This window comes from Cydia fagiglandana, chromosome 27 (assembly GCF_963556715.1).
Source record: "Cydia fagiglandana chromosome 27, ilCydFagi1.1, whole genome shotgun sequence".
In the NCBI taxonomy this organism is placed as follows: domain Eukaryota; kingdom Metazoa; phylum Arthropoda; class Insecta; order Lepidoptera; family Tortricidae; genus Cydia; species Cydia fagiglandana.
Window position 1 is genome coordinate 8,180,589 of NC_085958.1, and position 19,391 is coordinate 8,199,979.

The window sequence follows — 19,391 nt, forward strand, 5'->3', positions numbered from 1 at the left end:
CAAAACCCTTATCTGACCTACACTAAACCTTATAATCGTTGCAATAGGGTCCACCCAGTTAGTGTTGGCGATGGTAGGCAGGTTTATCAATTTCGAGGGTAGTCTAAACCATTCCGTGCTAGCGGTAAACATAACGGTAAGCATAAATGATTAGTCACTCGTCACTCGCCAACCTTAAAATAATAATCGCGCGCGTACTAAGGTTTAAAAAAATGATTTCGAACCGGGAATATTACGAAATGGTACGGTGTTATTTATTAAGTGGTGAGTGTTTACGTGGTGCACAAAGATTATACGAAATGGAATCAGTTCCACGCCTTCGCAGACAAGGATTGAATCCAAGAGTACCATCTCGTGGGACTTTCGTTAATTGCGTCGACTTTATCAAATGTAAGTACATAAGTTGATTCAATTTTTTAAATACGCCTGAATGCAAAGATTCCTGACCTAGTTTTTACTCATTGTTTTTAAGCCACGGACGTTTTGTTAATAATCATTAGTCAGAAATAACATTTTAAATTAAAAATGGGTTGCCTTTGCATTTTGACGGTTCTAAACCCGTTAAAGTATGAAGGAACAATTAGCAACTTATGTAGGTAAGCGTCTTATCTCGCTGCAATAGGGTTCATAATTGGTGACGTGATTGCAAACAACGGGAGGGGCGGGGTGTCAATGACCTTAACTGATAAGAGAGAAGCGGGTGTAGTGGGTAGTTGTCGGTTCACCATAACGTACGAGGTTTTTAAGACAACTTGATGATGAGTTATTTCGAAAAAAATGTACTGAGCGGTATTAAAAGAAAAAACACGTGTTTAATATTTTTTCGAGTTCTTTCGGGTGTTTCAATTTGGTCAGTGATTTAAATTTCACCCTGTATATTATGTACCTAGAATTAAGCTTATAATAAAATATTTAACCAATGCTTATTATAGCAGATAGTTACATATTGTTATTAATGGGCTAATAATGTTCTTATATTATAATAATTATGACCTGCATTAATTTTCTAGAAAATTTTAGAATAGGAAGTGTATACAAATTCAGGCAATTTACTATTATTAATTACCTGTAACGGTTAATTACCGCTAGTTCCCATCAATGTCAAAAGTAATATAACTTTAATTAGACATTCTTTGAAATAGTATACGTAGAACAGAGAGATTTTTACTAAAACTATGTAATTTTATTTATAAGACCAATATTTAGAATAAATAAGAATGATAACTCGCCAAAATTAGACAATTTAAGGAGAACAATCAATCACATTAAATTTATTTTTGTACTAGAAGTGATGTCTGCAAGCAATATTATATTTTAATAACCGAAAACCTGTTATTAGGGTTTCGTAGTCACCTAGACCTTATAGTTACGCCACGTCCGCCTGTTGGAGGCTTAGTTAGTGCTAAAAAGCTGCAATTTGGCATGGATACATAAATCATGCATTAAGACAGAACTGTAAAATAAAAACTATTCAAAAATTTTTTTTAGGGTAGTACCTCCCATCATCATCATCATCATCATCATCATCTCAGCCATAAGACGTCCACTGCTGAACATAGGCCTCCCCCTTGGACCTCCATACGTGCCGGTTGGAAGCGACCCGCATCCAGCGTCTTCCCACCTCCCATACAAATATATTATTACTTTTTTTTTTGTTCGTTGTCCAATAGTGTGGGGTATTGTTAAATAGGACTTTCAAAATGAATAGCGGCCATAACAAATAATTTTTGATACTTATAGTTAATATTTTCGGAAATAATCACACCAAAAGAAATAAATGTGTCCCTCTAAGTTTTGAACCATGGGTTCAAAAAATATGAAAAAAATCGTAAAGCAAAAAGCTTAATAAATGCTTTCATTAAAAACTATAGCAAACATTATCAGTTCAGTAGTTTTTGAGTTATTGCAAAAATATTCTTTTCTTAGTAAAAAAGGTGTACAAAGCACTGGAAAATGCAAAGCAATATATTCCTCCAACGAAAACACAGAAATCTACATTATGTCTATAATTATTTTGTTTATTAAGGCTATAGAGGCGTTTTCACGTAAAGAACCGGTTGCCAAGGACGTTCACGAACGTCACTACGGATAAGTCATCGATAAAAACCGTGGTTCTCCGTCTGACAACGATTTAACATACACTATACAATATGTTTTTAAATTGAAGTATACATTATAGTTCGTTTTTTAGCATTAGAAAGAAGGTAAACAATCTAGACGTGTCTTGTTATAAAAAAATATTGAAAAACGCTTTAAAAAATAGTTTATTTATATTACTTATGAAACCACAAGAACGTAAAAGGTCATTATGATTTATAATTCTAACATATTTGCTGTGACTTATTTTTCGATGGTGATTTTTATTAAAAAGACATGTCAAAATCGCTTGAACCTAATGTTTCTAATGTAAAAATAACGAACTATTAACTATATGCATACTACAACGTATTATGTAACTCTTACTACTCGTTAAGAAGTTGCTATGAGGCCTGTGAGCTCTAATTAGCAATAAAAATATGATTAACTTAAAATATCTTAATAATTAACTATAAATATCTCATTGGCTGTCACTATCATTGGATTTCATCTTTTTACAATTCACACAGCTATTAACATCAGTTGATGTAGAGATGTAGTTATGTTTATACAAGTGAATCGTCAATGTTAAACGAAATCAATTAAAATTTCAAAATAAAATAAAAATACTAAAATGATAGTAGTAGTAGTTTTTTTACAGTATATGTGTTGTTTTATTTTTAATAACATGGGGTATCCGTATAGTGATTATTTTCGACGTCAAAGTAACATATATAGCTATCTATCTCAGATCATTAGGTAGTAATTACCTAATGATCTATAAGTACTCATTTAAAAAAATACAGTAAGATCGAGAAAGACTCGAAAAAGTCGAAAAACTACCTATACCAATACCAATCGATTACTTAGATATGAATCCTTTTATAAATCGCCGCACAATTGCCGTTTATTACGAGTTGGATTCACACTTAGTTGCTATTCAATGATGACCGTCTAACGGCCCAATTCGAATAATGCTCATAAGACTTCACAGCGACACGATACCGATGCGTCAGTGTCAAAAGTGACATTTCTTCAACCATAAGCATATACCTATATACTTACTTTACTCTTTGACCATAAGGCCCCATTCGCACGACAGCTTTTTCAACGTGCGTTTGAATGACACAAATGGATAACCATGTATGAATTCACACGACACCGGTGGCGCTTTTTATCAAGCGTTGTTGGATTTTCGACTTTAAGCCATGGTCATTAAATCGATTTTAGAGTGCGGACAGATTCAAGCGCTTTTTTAATGCGCGTTGAAATAGCTGTCGTGCGAATGGGGGCTAAGCGTCACTTTTGACACTGACAGAATGGTATAGTATCGCTGCGACATCTTATATGCATTATTCGAATTGGACCGTAAGTAAACTATGTCACGTTAAGGTCGACGCAAATTACTGATTCTCGGTCATTTTAGCAACTCCATAAATAAAGACAGTAAAAATATCAGTAAATTATCATTATTATTTTGTGTGCTTAAAGTGGCTATTACAATATATGCCATGTTCAGCATATGCACGGTCCCACTATTGGGCACAGGCCTCCTCTCATGTGCGAGAGGGCTTGGGTTATAGTCCCCACGCTAGCCCAATGGGGATTGGAGACTTCACATACACCTTTTGAATTTCTTCGCAGTTGTATGCAGGTTTCGAACGGTCTCGAAATGTAGAGATACTCGAATGTCTTTATTATATATGACATAATCTAAATTAACTTGTTTTATTTCATGACCGAAGACAATATATTATAATAAATACCTTAGGAACCAGTTATTAGCCTATTAGGTAACTTACACAAATAATATAAAACTTATTTAATCAGCTGCTTGAACCAGTTTAACTGCGATATAGTAACACATCTACATTATAATAACTACCGTGAAACCGCCCAATTCATGTTCAGTACTAGAACTATGGTCCACAAATTCAATATACGTACAGTCAAGGAATTTAAATTCCGACCCATTTCGTACTTTGTCACAGTGACAATCAATATGAAAGCCGCTAGAGACCTCATACGGTTGTCACTGTGACAAAGTACGAAATGGGTCGGAATTTAAATTCCTTGACTGTACATACATACATTAAGTACATTTATAGTGTGTCACGCCATTTCCGTCAATAGGAAAAAGCGACAAATTTAAAAAATGTAGGTGTAAGGATTATCGTTTCAAAGAAAATTTTATTTCCGCGCCTTTTTCCATTGACAAAGTTGTTTGACAGACTATAAATATCAATCCAATGTTCTTTTTGGTTTCAGTCTATGTTTCTTTTATTTTATAAAATATATAGATAATATAGAGACCAGAGAGTTGAAGAAAAAGATTCGAGCCCTACACCCCAGCAGGGGGTAAAAGAATGGAAAGAAAGATGGAAACCTACGACATCGACATTCCAGATTCTGGGTTCGAATCCCAGTAAGGGCATTTATTTGTGTGATGACACAGATATTTGTTCCTGAGTCATGGTTGTTTTCTATATGTATTTATATATTATATATATCGTTGTCTGAGTACCCACAACACAAGCCTTCATGAGCTTACTGTGGGGCTTGGTCAATCTGTGTAGAATGTCCTATAATATTTATTATTTATTATTCAAATAATAGCAGTGGGGATATTCCTCCTTTCGGGCATTCTCGGCTCAGCATTTCTCAGCATTAGTCAGCATAGCCGAAAGGGATACTTAGTGCCATACATTACAAAGGAACAGCATGATTCGTCCCCGAATCGCAGTCAAACTTCGGTTTTGTAGGAAGTGTCCTTTCTGTACGGTAGTACTATGTATTTATTCTGTAATAATAGTTACACCAAAACAAAGGTATTGGAGTTTATTTCGGCCATAGTAAGGCGGTTTCACGATATTAACTAAATTACCTAGAGGCCAATCATCGTGAGGATTTGTTAAGTAAAAATAAATGTTATGAAAAAAGGAGCTAATGCATGCAATGTACGTCAAAAGGACTGGTTCTATGACTGTTTGTCCTTCAGAAAAACGTTAATTGTGTTTGCTTATTTTGTAGTACATTCATAGAAAAAATATTGGTATGTACCTATATCTTTAAATAGATAATTTATTTATAGTACCTAATATTAAGTTCAATATACAGGATGTTTTTTTAGTCACCTGCAATAATTTACAGTGTGACCTATATATTATAGGTCGGGAAAAAAAGATTCTCCCATACAAAGATTTTATGAACAAATAGGTATAACAAATCGCTCTGCCTGTCTGTTATCTGTCAATATCTGCGAAAAGCATGAAGCCAACTGCCTATAGATAATAATCAAAGTAAACACTACACTAATACTAAACATTTGGTACTAGTTTCGCGAGGTGATAACAGCGATAACGAATATTTTGATGAATATTCTTATCTTTTATGCAATAAGTACATAGTAATACACGCTATTAGAACATATTCACTATAAAGATATCATCATTTTGATCCTTATCATAATCAAACATGACTCATTATCAACTTTTCGCGAAAATATATCGACAATCACTCCCACATCACTATTTTGACCAATTAAAAGATGGCAACATCGAAAAAAAGTAAACAAACCAAAATCGGGGCCAAATTTCGAACGCACTTTGAATTTGTTATCAAAACAAATACTTTCACTTTTATTATAAACACATTGCGTTAGCACAGAACTCGCGCCATAAACTATAAAATAAAAGTAGTGATTTAATATTTTTCGGACTGACGAGTTAGGTCTTAGTCTTACGAACGTGTTTTGAACGCGAAGGTTAGATACCTACTACCTATTTGCCGCCATTTCTGGCACCTACTAACGCAACTTAGCCGCTCAAATCCAAAATGGCGTAAGTTTCTATGACACTCATATACAGATACGACTTTTTGTTTAAACATAGTACAGGTGGCGTCATTCTTAATCGGAAGAGCTCCTAATATTATTTGCTGATAATCAGTATTTATTGCTTTGGATTAGAGTCGATTATTACACGACTGATAAGTAAATTAAGTTTGTTTGTTTACCAACTACTTAAATAGTCAATAAACAACTTTGTTAGAAGATTCTATGGAATATATCATTTGTAAGTGACATATAATCTCACTAAAAAACCTTAAAATGAAGGGTCTTCACAGTAAGGCTTTCAAATAAATATATTTTTAAATAATTACTTAAATATTATTATGATTAACTTTAGAAGTCCTGAATATAATAAATTTCGTAATATATTCCACTTAACCCCCACTTTGCACAATATCCTATTTTATTTAACACTTCGTTCGTACACAATGATATCAGTGATAACCTTGGAAAATACGCTAAATCGCCTGATGCTGACACATAACTATCATTTTCAAATTCGTGTTATGTAGTTTATTCGCTAAACATCAGGCGCACATATTTTCAGACCTTTGCCTTTAATTGATTCGACAACACAAATATAACACAATTGAAGGCATTATTGGTTCTTGCTTGGTGTACTTAAATGAAAATTCTTATCGATAACGCACATCACTATCGCGAGTACTAATAGTTCGTTTTTTTTAGCATTAGAAATAAGAATAAGGTAAACAATCTTGATGTGTCTTTTAATTGAAAAACACATTTTGAAATAAGTTACGGCAAATATGTAACAATTAGGAATCTAATACGATCATTTATATTCTTCTGGTTTTAAAAGTAATAGTTACTGTTTTTATAAAGTGTTTTTCAATTAAAAGACATGTCAAGATCGCTTATCTTCTTTCTTTCTAATGCTAAAAAAACGAACTATAGGCCAGTCAGCTATTCGGATTCAGAGGGCCCACGGCCCACCACGAAACACGAAATCTAAATAATATACACTGTGGCCAAAAAATAAGTGCATTTACGTTGCAAGGGAGGTTTGGGGATTATACTGAGCAACTTTTACTATGGGATCAACTCCGAAATCGTGATTTTTTTTTTCCTTCTCATAGAAAACTGACCTTTTTTTCGCGATTGTATCGCGGCCTGTTTGCGACTGTATCGAGACTGATGAGGGCCTACCGAGAAACGCGAAAATCCAAATTTCGTTATCTGCCTCTTTATCACTCTTGCATATTATGTTATAGTCAAAATGAGGAATATCGGTTTTGGTGTTTCGCGGTAGGCCGTCTGAATTGCTGCAAACAACCTTTCGTTATTTGGTAACGTGTTCTGATTTTGCTTACGAAAAAGTAAAAAAAAAATTTGACTCGTAAAAAAGTTTTTTTTTCTATGGGGCAGGTAGTTTCCTCCATACAAAAGCCAAATAGGTATTTCTTAAGTATCTTATTTTAGACTGGTCAAATATTTATAGTATTTTATCTTAGACTTACTTGAGTTTACTGCGTTTCTCTGCCAAAGCGAGCTGCTGGGCTAAGGTCAGCTTCGGCTTCAGGTTAGGAGGGGGGGCGTTGGGGAAGAAGTCCCCCCCTTCGTGCGCCGGGCCCTCGTCTTCGTCCTCCCCCACGGTGAACCCTGGCTTGCCCTGGAAGATAATTATAGTCAGACCGTAAAAAGTCTGCTGCGATTTTGATAGCCCACGCAGTGCAAGTGGCATTTTAAACGTCAAACTTCTATGAAATTATGACGTGTACATAACACTTACGCTGCGTGGGCTATCAAATCCGCTGCAGACTTTTATTGAGGCGACTCTACAAATATATGTATGGGAGAGAGATGGAAGAAAGAGAGGGAGGTCTTTGCCCAGCAATGGGACACAACAGGCTAATACATAAATAAATAACGAGTAGCATATTTTACAAGTAAGTAGTGTTTTAAGTTGTTGTAGAACCGATGGCCGTTAGGGCGGAAAGGTTCTCGAGTGGCGACCACGTACCGGAAGGCGCAGCGTGGGTAGACCCCCCACAACGTGGACTGATGACCTGGTGAAGGTCGCGGGAGTCCGCTGGATGCGGGTGGCGCAAGACCGGTTATTGTGGCACTCTTTGGGGGAGGCCTATGTCCAGCAGTAGACGTCCTCTGGCTGATATGATGATGATGATGATGATATTTTACAAGTCATCTTGTAAAATATGCTTAAATATTCAGGACCTAAAAAATCCGGTACCCAGTCCAGTACCAGGACCTAAAAAGTCAGTCGGACAAGCGTAGTGCTGTTCCGCTCACACAGCGGAGCGGCGTACAGATCCACATCAGAGGGCCTACCGCGAAATGTCGTTACTTGCCTCTCTATCGCTCGAATATGCATGAGTGATAGAGAGGCAACGAAATTTTGATGTTTGTGATTCGCGTTTATTGCCCTCCTGAACCATTTCATTCATACTGTTTAAAGGTTCTGTCCCACAGGCGCGTTTTCCGGGCGAGGCCTGAGCATTTTATATGTACATATATGTAAAAGGCGTATCCAGATTAGTCAATTTTTCGCCAATCTGATTCAATTGCCCGATCGAATCAGTAGGTGCGGATGCAAAAATACCATTCATATCTGATCAAATCAAATTACGCGCCACCCACAAAACGCGCCTGTGTGACGGAGCCTTAATAATCGCGTAAGACACTCACATTCTGTTCAGGCAGGTCTTCAGAGTCGATTTTCTCGAAATTGTCGCTCTCGCTCGAGGAGCACCTAGCCTGCTCCTGGTCGCTCATCTTCTGACCTGCAATCAAAATTTACTGTCAATATAACTGTACCTACAACTACAATCGCATCTCATATCATAGGAGCCTTGGGTCTGCTTGGCAACTAATCGCAAGAAATAGCGTAGGCACTATTATTCACATTCAATTCATTACTTGCATAAAAAAAAACAATAATAAGATGAAATATAATACAAACTATATATATCAATTAATTATATATAGTATACATATATTACATATACACGTAGGTACATTATGTTTAGAAAAACTAATTTTTTTGACAACATAACCCAAATAAATGTGTTATCTCGGAATGAGCTGTTACACGAATTTGAACCATATACATACATAAATAGGATAAAATTGCTTTTAAAACGGAGTCGGTAGTAGCAAGCAGTAGTAACCGCTGCATAAAAGAGACCTTAGAAAGAAGGATTTAAAGGGGGTTTAAACTCAAAAAAAAACATTTTTATGCACAAATACGGTAACACTTTTAACTCTCCTGAAAATCGCCAGTGTGATCAGTACGGCTACCATCAGTTTGGCATTGACATAAACGCTGTCGTGAACGTAATTTACTTTCTATGCATCTCGCTCGTACATATTAGTATTATTAGTGCGAAAGAGATGTATAGAAAGTAAATTACGTTCACGATAGCGTTTATGTCAATGCCAAACTGATGGTAGCCGTAAAGGCTCCTATAATGGCTCCTCTACACGATGGACCAACGCCGGCCACTCCAAGGGATGCATTTATGCGTTAGAAGGAGCAAGTGACATTGCTATCTCATTCTACTGCATGGCTGCGTCCCTTGGAGTGGCCGGCGTTGGCCCATCGTGTAGAGGAGCCATAACGTATTAACACTAGGTACTAACCATTACGACTAGAGATGCAAAACATATTAAAACACAACATAGCGGCCATTTTTCGGCCAAAACAGCCGACTTAGTCAACCCACGTCATAATTAAAACTGAATAAAAGTAAAAATGTCTAGAGAAAAGTAAAAGTTTAAAATCGCGCTCCGTGACTGAGCTGATTCATTTAATCATGTGAGATATACATTATTACTTTATTACTGTATTTATACACTCATGGACAAATTTAGAGGAACGCAAAAAAAGTTCAATTAGGTACTGTAACGCGAACTTTTCAAATATATCAATAATCTATGTTTACGTCGAAATCGAGGACTACTAGCGCCATCTAGTAGGCTCCATGTGAACTAAACATAGCTTGTTGATGTTTGGAGAAAATTCGCATTACACACGCTTAATTTAGAAATATATTTATTTATTTAAACTTTATTGACTTATGCTCTAGTTTCCTAGTATAACGGTGCCGTCATATAGCGGCCGTCTCCATACAAATACTACGACATCCATATTTAGCCGTATTATTTAGTATGGAGACGGCCGCTATATGACGGCACCGCTTTCTTAGGAAACCAAAGCTTAAGAGTTGTCTAACCGATGACCCATAAGTGCATGTCCAAGTTGATTGAGATAAATACACGTTATTCTTTAGATATCTCGTTTATCAAACTACTAGTTGTTGCCCGCGACTTTGCCTGCGTTGAATTAGTAATTTGGGTAGAGTTAGACCAAGAAAACTCTGCAACGATTTTGATAGCACACGCAAGTGTCATTTATACGTCATAATTTCATAGAAGTTTGATGTTTAAAATAACACTTGCACTGCGTATGCTGACAAAATCGTTGCAGGTATACTTCATCGATAAGGAAATATTTCGAACAAGTGCACAACCCTAGCGCACACAAATAAACATACAGGCATCAAGGTCTGTAGATGCCTTTAGCTTTAGGCTTTACTTTACGATTTTCGCATAATTTATAGATAGAGGTCTCCTTGGAGCCATCTCATTTGCCGCATTTTTTGGTAGCAAGTTTTTTCGACCTCTGGACTCGCCCGCATTCGCACTGTAGAATAGGTACACAGCATATCAACACCCAAAAAGCAACCGTAACTCTTAAATATAAAGTCTAAACTCGTCTGTGCTGTGTAATGCAATACCCAGCATTCCATCACGGAGGTATGCCGCGGGAATTCCTTAATGGAAAATAGATAGGGAATGGAAAATCGCTCTGCAACCATAGAAGGTAGGATTAGAGATGCCCCGAATAGTGAATTTGGCCGAATACCGAATATTCGGCCCCACCTCTCGGCCGAATACCGAATATTCGGCATGAAATGCGAACATTTTGAATCACAATTATTATGAAAACTGTTCGCCAACAAATCACAACGTTTGCTAACATATATTTTTATGTTGAGCAGAATCAATTAATGTAGTTAAAGTCAATCAAATCAGACCCATGATAAAAATAATATATTCTGTAATTAATAAATGCTCAAAAATGTACCAGGTATTTAACTAACTTTCCAAGAATACAGTTTTTGGTTATTTTTTTATGTAATTGTTCTTTTTAGGTAGGTGCAACAGGTATTCGGTATTCGGCCGAATAGTAGGCAACATTCGGCCGAATACCGAATATTCGGCAAAGAGGCCGAATAGGCCGAATACCGAATAGTTGCCGAATTTTCGTGGCATCCCTAGGTAGGATCCTATAGAAGTGGTATACGCGTGCCTCCGTGAGGGACAAAACATACGCAATGCGACACTATGATTGGTCGAATTTATTTGTTGCCCACCATAACCCATACCAATTTTTGGTGGGGACTAAAAAAATGTAAGACTGTGACAAGAACAAACAATAATAGCGCTTTCGCTGCGACTCCTACTGAAAGATACATAAGACTATCCCGTTCGCTCATTTCCCCCACCCATCATGCCTTATCCCTTATCCAGTTAAAATACATAATTATAGATGGTCAAGCAAATCTTGTCAGTAGAAAAAGGCGCGAAATTTAAATTTTCTATGAGACGATATCCCTTCGCGCCTACATTTTTCAAATTTGCCGCCTTTTTCTACTGACAAGATCTGCTTGACCAACTATAAATACTAGATCCATGGTCAATCATAAGCTTGGCGCTTATTGTCGTCAAAAAAAAGTTCACCATCGCAATGTCACACTAGTGCGAGGAAAGACCGTAACTTATCGAGAAACTTGACCGTCCTATCGGTTATCTCGAGTCAAATGTCGCGCAGGTCATTGGGTGTACCTACGCATTCGTGAAGGTGACATCGGACGCGATATCTGGCCAAGGAAGTGAAATAGAGGGCAAATGAGAGTTTTAGTCGTTTGATACACGCTGCACGCTTGTGTTTCGTGACCTGTCAAACGTTTCTGCTTGATAATAATTCATTTAGGGGTTACCAGATGACAGGAATTTTCCTGACATGTCAGGAATTTTGGCCTTTTGTCAGGAATGGGGACGGAACACGAAAATGTCAGGAATTTTATGAATTGATAGACTTTTTTTATAAAGTATCTTTTTATTTACGTAATTAATACATAAAACTTGAATTAATAAACGCGGCTAGTGGCTCAATTGGGAGGCCATCGCTAACGGCTAGACCCCCCCAGGAAAAATATACGGAAATCAGGAATTTTGTCAGGAAATTCTAATTTTGTATCTGGTAACCCTATTTAGGGGTGTTTATATCATCCATGTCACCATGTCCATCATCTGTCTGTGGCATCGTAACTCAAGCGGATGGACCGATTTCGATGCGGTTTTTTACGTGAGAGCGAATTTCTTTGCGGTGGTTCTTAGCTTTTTATAGAATTAAATTCGTCCCAGCACCAGCAGTTTGAAGAGTACCTATCAGCTCCTATAGCAGCTTGGTTAAAATGGTTTAAAATCTTATGATAAGCGTCCATATTTTTTTTAATTTAATAGGTATATCAAGAATTATATACCTAATCGAAACGAACGTCTGAAAGCCCGAAAGGAGGAGTCACCCCAATGCTCCAATTATGATTCTTGCTTCCAATGTCTATAAAGGGTGTCCCAAAAAGGACGCAAGATTTGAAATTGATGTAAAACAATTTTTTTGTTTTCGTTATAATATATTTGTATATAAAATCTTGAAATACATAAAATAGGGTTATTTGTGGAATAATACGTCAGGCAAATGTCCTCCTAGGCTTTGCTGGCACATACGCACTCTTTTGTCAAAATTTTCTATGACCATTTTGCATAGATGCGGCTGAATTTCTCCAATGCAGCGTCGAATTTCCTCTTTTAAAGCATGAGTGGTTGTGGGCATTGGCATAGACTTTAGACTTTAAATAATTCCATAAAAAGAAGTCTAAAGGCGTTAAATCGAGAGATCACACGACTAGGAAGCTTCGAACCGTACCCGCCAAACTTTCATTACTTTTGAAATATTGTTCAATAAGAAAAACGCGTTGATCTTTCGTATAACCCGCCATTTTTACAAACCCTAAACATTCAGCTGTAAAAATAGTAATTTTTTACGGTTGCCAGCACTAAAATACAAAAATGGCGGCAAATTGAAATCTTGCGTCCTTTTTGGGACACCCGTTAGTTATCCATAATTAGGCTACATCCTACACTCTGAACGTGCCGTGGATATTACCTTTTAGAAAAAGCAAAGTTACATGTCTTGGTCTGCTGCTAATAAAGTCACTAAGGCGCTTGCGCATCACACACAAGCACAGAATAAATAATAGTACTAGGTAGAGAAGACTCACTCTCTAACAAAACGCGTCTGTCACGATCAGCACAGATATGGCCACTTAGGTGGCGACAGCGCCACGCGCGGCTTATAGCAAACCCCAAAATTGGGGCCGAACGGATGTACTTTTAGCTACCTGTAGCAAAGCTACGAAATCGCGGAGTGAGACACGTCGTCTGATGCCGGAACCACACTTCGCTATGCGTTATTTGTTATGCGCGTTATTCGGCCGCATACGACGAAATGTGGAGGGTTCATTCATTTCATTTTATGGCAAAAACTCTGTGGTCATAGAATATCTGAGTATTTTCTCTACATATACCCAGAGGCGTAGCTAGAGGATATGGCGCCCGGGGCAGGCACCGAATTTGCGCCCCCCCCTCCCTCCTAACGAAAGGTCTTGTGCATTTTGGCGCCCCCCCCGTTGGACGGCGCCCGGGGCACGTGCCCCCTCCAACCCCCCCCTAGTTACACCTAGCCTACCTAGGTATCTTACTTACCTTTGTTCTATTACCTAAGCATACTATTTATTTCTCACTAAGAAATATATGATTCAGGCAAGGCCTATATTACATGTACCTTATAGACTAACTAACATACATATAAATTTCATAAACTAAACTAGCCAATAACACCTAAGAGCCCTTCAACGTGCACACTAGCGCCACAGCTAAATAATCGTTGTTATTTAAATTTAACGAAAGATATTGAAAAAAGGGGGCCGCTACGTACTGTATTGTGTATTTAAGTACCTTTTGAATACATCAATCTAGTTTTTTTGTTGCTGGTTTGGTCGATCTAGGAACTCAAAACAAAAACGGCCGTTTTAACTTTGGACGCATAGATTGACGAATCCAGCCACATAAAAACTAGTCTGATGTATTCAAAAGGTACTTAAATACACAATACAGTACGTAGCGGCCCCCTTTTTTCAATATCTTTCGTTAAATTTAAATAATCACGATTATTTAGCTGTGGCGCTAGTGTGCACGTTGAAGGGCTCCTAATTTCCACTCTGGTGCTGGTGTTCGACGCGGTCCCAGTACATGTCGTCTTGAAACAGTTGAAACTTAAGTCGTTCATTGTCAATAGAGGTGACAGCCAGGTATCATCTATTGGGCATTAGCATGTCGAGCACTAGTACGTTTACCTTACCTAATACCTTTTTCCATAATACGGTACCCATTTTAGGCTCGCGGATAAAATTCTGGTCCCTGATTGGTTGACAAAAGACTGTCTTGAATACACAAAGGCCTACCTAAGTCCCTAAAAGTTCTTTTGATGTGACGATCTTTTAGATTTGCGAAGTGTTGACTTATTTAGGCCACATACTTCCGTATCGCACAAAAGACTGAAACTCGGATGGTATCTACGAAGTCTAAAGGTCATATGAGTTACACGTACATTGTCGTAATCTTGTACCTTTCAACAAGCAATTCTTTATACATCTCTTTATACATATCGGAAACGGCTCTAATGATTTCGATGAAATGTGCTATGTGCAATGGTGGTTTTCGGGGGCGATAAATCGATCTGGCTAGATCTTTTCTCTGAGAAAACGCTCATTATTAATATAAGTGTTTATGTTTTCCTAGCGCAGCTCGGTCTCCATATATTAAGTAGGTACTAAAATTGTGTTATATAAAAGCATAGTTCCCATCTTAAATGCTGACAATGGACTTACATAAATAGAAGTATTTTGGGGAAAAGGATCCAATCCGCAAAAATGATTAGAATCAAAATAGATTACATTTAAATGATAAATTTTTGAGGATCATTTTCGCTAAACGTTAAACTACGTCCAAAATTTTAACCTTGGGGCAGCCTAAATATCTCTTTCTCGTTCTCACTTACAGCTGCGTTATTAACGGATGTACGGCAGTCTACCTCACACACGATCGAACCGGACCAAGGTCGCAGTCCGGTACGCCCGTCTGTTACGGCCTTATACATCGCCTCGTTTGAAGGCCTATCCAGACTAGTCAATTTTTCGCCAATCTGATTAAATTGTCGGACCGGATCAGGACGTGCGGACGCAAACGCCAATTTGGCTCGCCGAATTCAACCGCCGATAATACCGATATAACCGATAAAATGAGGTGCGGACGCAAGAATACCAATTTGTAAAGCCAGTTTGTCGTTCTGGGGCATTTTTAAATTTAGACGCTTTAATATCATAATTGCTCCACCGACAAGAGCAAAGCTCTTAAGTTATGATGATGATGAATATCATAAATCTAAAATTGGAGATAGATGCCAATTTCATTTCTGATCAAATCGACCGATTTTATCAGTTCCGTCTGGATACCGCTTGACGCCGGCGCCAATCTAGATGACCTATAAGTGCACGTCCAAATTGATTGAGATAAATACACGTTTTCCTTTAGATATCTAGTTTATCAAACTATTAGTAATTGCCCGCGTCTTCGTCTGCGTGAAATTAGTAATTTGGATAGCTTATTTTAATCCAATCTGCTTTTTATCGATTCCCCATACAAATTACCAGATTTTTCTTAGGGGTTGTGCATAAATCACGCGAGGTGTTTTCGGCTACTTTTTGACCCCTTTGGTGATATTTGGTGAGGTTTTTGGTTACCCCCCTCGTAAAATAGACTCGCTATTTTGAAGTGGGGTCATTCCATAAGAAACGCTACCAAAGGGTTGAAAAATGAAAACTGGTTTAAGAAGTCAAAACTAACCTATTTCCATAGAAAACATACCGAACCTTCATGTCACAAAAAAAACCGAAAAAAAAATGTTTTTTTTATGGTAGCTCCTGTACAAAAAAAAATATTTTCAATTTTTTTTTAATTTAATCCTGTGATGTGGGGTGTCGTTGGATAGATCTTTCAAAATGAATAGGTGTCACCATCAACAAGTTTTTGGTTAAGTGAATATTTTCGGAAATATTCGCATCGAAAGAAAAATAATTATGATATCTTCGAGAAACAGTTTTTATTGTTAAGATAATGTTTTTTAAAATAATTCAGCATTTATTACTTATATTTTTAATCGAATTTATTAAAAAGACAATAATTTCAATAAAATGAGCCATAATTTCGTATAAATCTGTCTTAATTTCGTACTCGTAACACCCGAAACGAACCATGAGTAACACCCGAAACAGGTAATTTATTTTATTAAAATTAAATAAGAAGTGATACTAAGTGTTACTTCAGTGTTTCAGTAGACTATACTAACTATTATTACTTGACATAAATAAAACTGGAGCTTACTTGATAAAATTCGCTTAATTATGCATTTTGGTACTGATGGTCAGAAGGTATAGGCCAATTCGCGTAACGCCCGAAACAGCTACTTTTTAGTGATTCTCTCGTTATTTCTCTTATACTTTAATAATGTGCGTACAATAAAGGAAAATATTATCAAAGTAGTAGATGAATCAATAGTTATAACCTCCTAGTTCCTGTTACAATATCGAATAAAACCTTATTTTATGAGTTCAAGTGTAACACCCGAAACGGTGGAATGACCCAGTGCGGATTATGTTTAACGTAACCGAGAAAGAGTATATATCTACTCAAGTGGTAGGTATTTTTCTCAGTATTGTTCTCAGTATTGTTCACTGTAGAAAAATACACATCAGGTCTCCTTATAAACCCCCCTCCCCCAACGTGATCTGTCGTGATTTTTTCGTGACCCGCTCTCCCTCCATCGAACCTCGCGTGATTTGCACACAAGCCTTTATGTATGTATACATGTACTTATGCATAAACTCTTTATTATACAAAACACTTTATGGCACAGGATAGGCAGTACAAAGGCGAACTTATCTCTTTAACGGCTTTTTTCCTGTTAACCTTTTAAGTATTTCTTAGGTATTTCTATATTTTAGTTATAATGTTAATTGATTATTTATGTGTTTAGGAATAAATATTTATATTTCTATTTCTATCCCGCTTTACGGGTGTAAATCATCCATTAAGAGGGTTCTTCATATCCTATGTCCTTCCCCGGGACTCAAACTATCTCTATAAGGTGTATTCGGTTAATACCGAATGTCGGATAATTCCGAAATTCAGATGAAAATCACCCTTAATTCCATCATAATAAAAGTCTCATTTCGAAATTATCCGACAGTTTTCGACATTCGGAATTACCCGAGTAAACCTTACTTACCGAATTTTAACTAACTCAGTTTAGCGGTTTAAGCGTGAAGAGGTAACAGGCATACAGAATTTCGCGCAATGACAATATTAGAATGGATATGGATATCTAACCGATCCACCTTGCTTGGATTAATTAAGACGTTTCCATTAAAATCTAATGAATTAAGGTTTACTCGGGTAATTCCGAATGTCGAAAACTGTCGGATAATTCCGAAAAGAGACTTTTATTATGATGGAATTAAGGGTGATTTTCATCTGAATTTCGGAATTATCCGACATTCGGTATTACCCGAATACACCTTAATGACTTTCATTACGGATTTTCATGCGGTTTTCGGCTATCAATGGAGTGATGCTAGAGAAAGCTTTAGGCAGGGGTGCGAAACTCCTGACTTCGGTCAAACTCGGCTCCGCTCGGCTCAGCATTGATCCGAGCAATTATTAGGGTTGGAACGACTTCCTTTTGCGTGCACGACCACAGATAAGATAATCACTTGAATTTTGACAACCCTAAATAGCCGAAAGGGATAGTGCCATATATTAGAAAGGCATAGCATGATTCGACCCTGAACCGCTGTCAAACTTCGGTTTTGTAGGAAGTTTCCTTTCTGTACGGTAGTACTATTATTTATTCTGTGGTTTAGGTATATCATTTGTTAAGGTTTTGTGTAACCCGCGCGAAGCCGGGACGGGTTGCTACTGTTGCTAGTCATAGAAAAATGATTTTGATATTGATCCTATAGTTTTTTCTTTTCTTTTTTTTTGTTTTGTTCTTTTTGTTGGTATGGGAGGCAAACGAGCAGAAAGTGCTGGCGAATTGCCTGATGGTAAGCGATTATCGTCGCCCATGGACACCCGTAACAGCAGAGAGGTACGTTCTAAAATACATAACGTAAAATTAAATACGCGACCATATAGGACGGCTACCTAACATGATATTTCGGCTTTTTAAAACCTTTGCTTTCTTCAGAAAAAAAAACATTTATACTGTTTTATATTTTCAGGAAGAACAGTCTGTGCGAAAAGAGAAGAGTTGTGAAATATACAGGGCCCAATACCTTTCCACGACTCTTCTCTTTTCGCACAGACCCTAACATTTATGTAGTGATGACTTACATGAAACAGTTCAAGTAAACCATTCGCGTACAGGTTTTGTGTACATTGAAAAGTCAATTAAATCACTTGACATGGACAATATATGCAAATCGTTGGAACACTTACTAGTGATCCTTAATTTATTCACGATTCAATGCTAATATATATTCTTTTGGCGTCACACGTATAGATATTTAATTTGGTAACATACAAAAACAAGCGAAATTATTAAAAAAAACTAATACAAGACAAAAAAAAAGTTAAAAAATACTTACTTTCAACTAAATCCGTTGGTTTATTCAAAATTCGTCGCAAAAAATAACCAAAAACAACGGTTACTATGAAGAACGCAATCGTTAACATCAAAAATCCGAAAGGCACATCACTTCACTATCACTCGAAAAAGAAAAATTAAAAAAAAACAACGCGTTCCCGCCAACAATTGACATGCGACTGTTCCCGCGCGCCAATCGGGCATACAATCAAATTTAGAATAGGAATATTCGATACAGCGCTGAAGAACCTTACAAAGTCAAGTAGGTGTTGACATTGATTATAATAGTTGTGATTACGCGCCTCTACAATTTGTCCCGTTAATATACATGCTTGACTCACGGGACGATTAAGAAAATAGTGCGAGTAAATCACGCGTTGTGCAGCCGAGATAAGCCTTGCCAAAGTAAACGCTTTACAGCGCTGAATGCGCTGAACGTACCAGATTTGTTATCGTATGATCTTACACAGTTAACTGTCCGTAGGTAAACCTTATTACAAAAGGCATAAGGTCCATCTATGGACAGTTATGAGTGTTGTTGTTTGTGTGATCCCATTGAACTTGATTCTTGATAGACGTACGCGATACGGTAGC

General features: G+C 37.1%; 1 protein-coding gene across 1 annotated transcript in view; it reads right to left on the minus strand.

Moving 5' to 3' along the window:
* The window catches only part of LOC134677907 (acetyl-CoA carboxylase), a 140,409-nt gene extending 121,319 nt beyond the window's left edge, over nucleotides 1–19,090 (minus strand). Inside the window, exons 1-3 of the mRNA XM_063536352.1 lie at nucleotides 18,799–19,090; nucleotides 8,594–8,688; nucleotides 7,405–7,556 (exon numbers count right to left, since the gene is read on the minus strand). Of these exons, the coding sequence (XP_063392422.1) occupies nucleotides 7,405–7,556; nucleotides 8,594–8,688; nucleotides 18,799–18,886 (335 nt within the window). The 5' untranslated portion in view covers nucleotides 18,887–19,090. The remainder of the gene's footprint in view (nucleotides 1–7,404; nucleotides 7,557–8,593; nucleotides 8,689–18,798) is intronic.
* Between the last annotated feature and the right edge of the window lie 301 nt (nucleotides 19,091–19,391).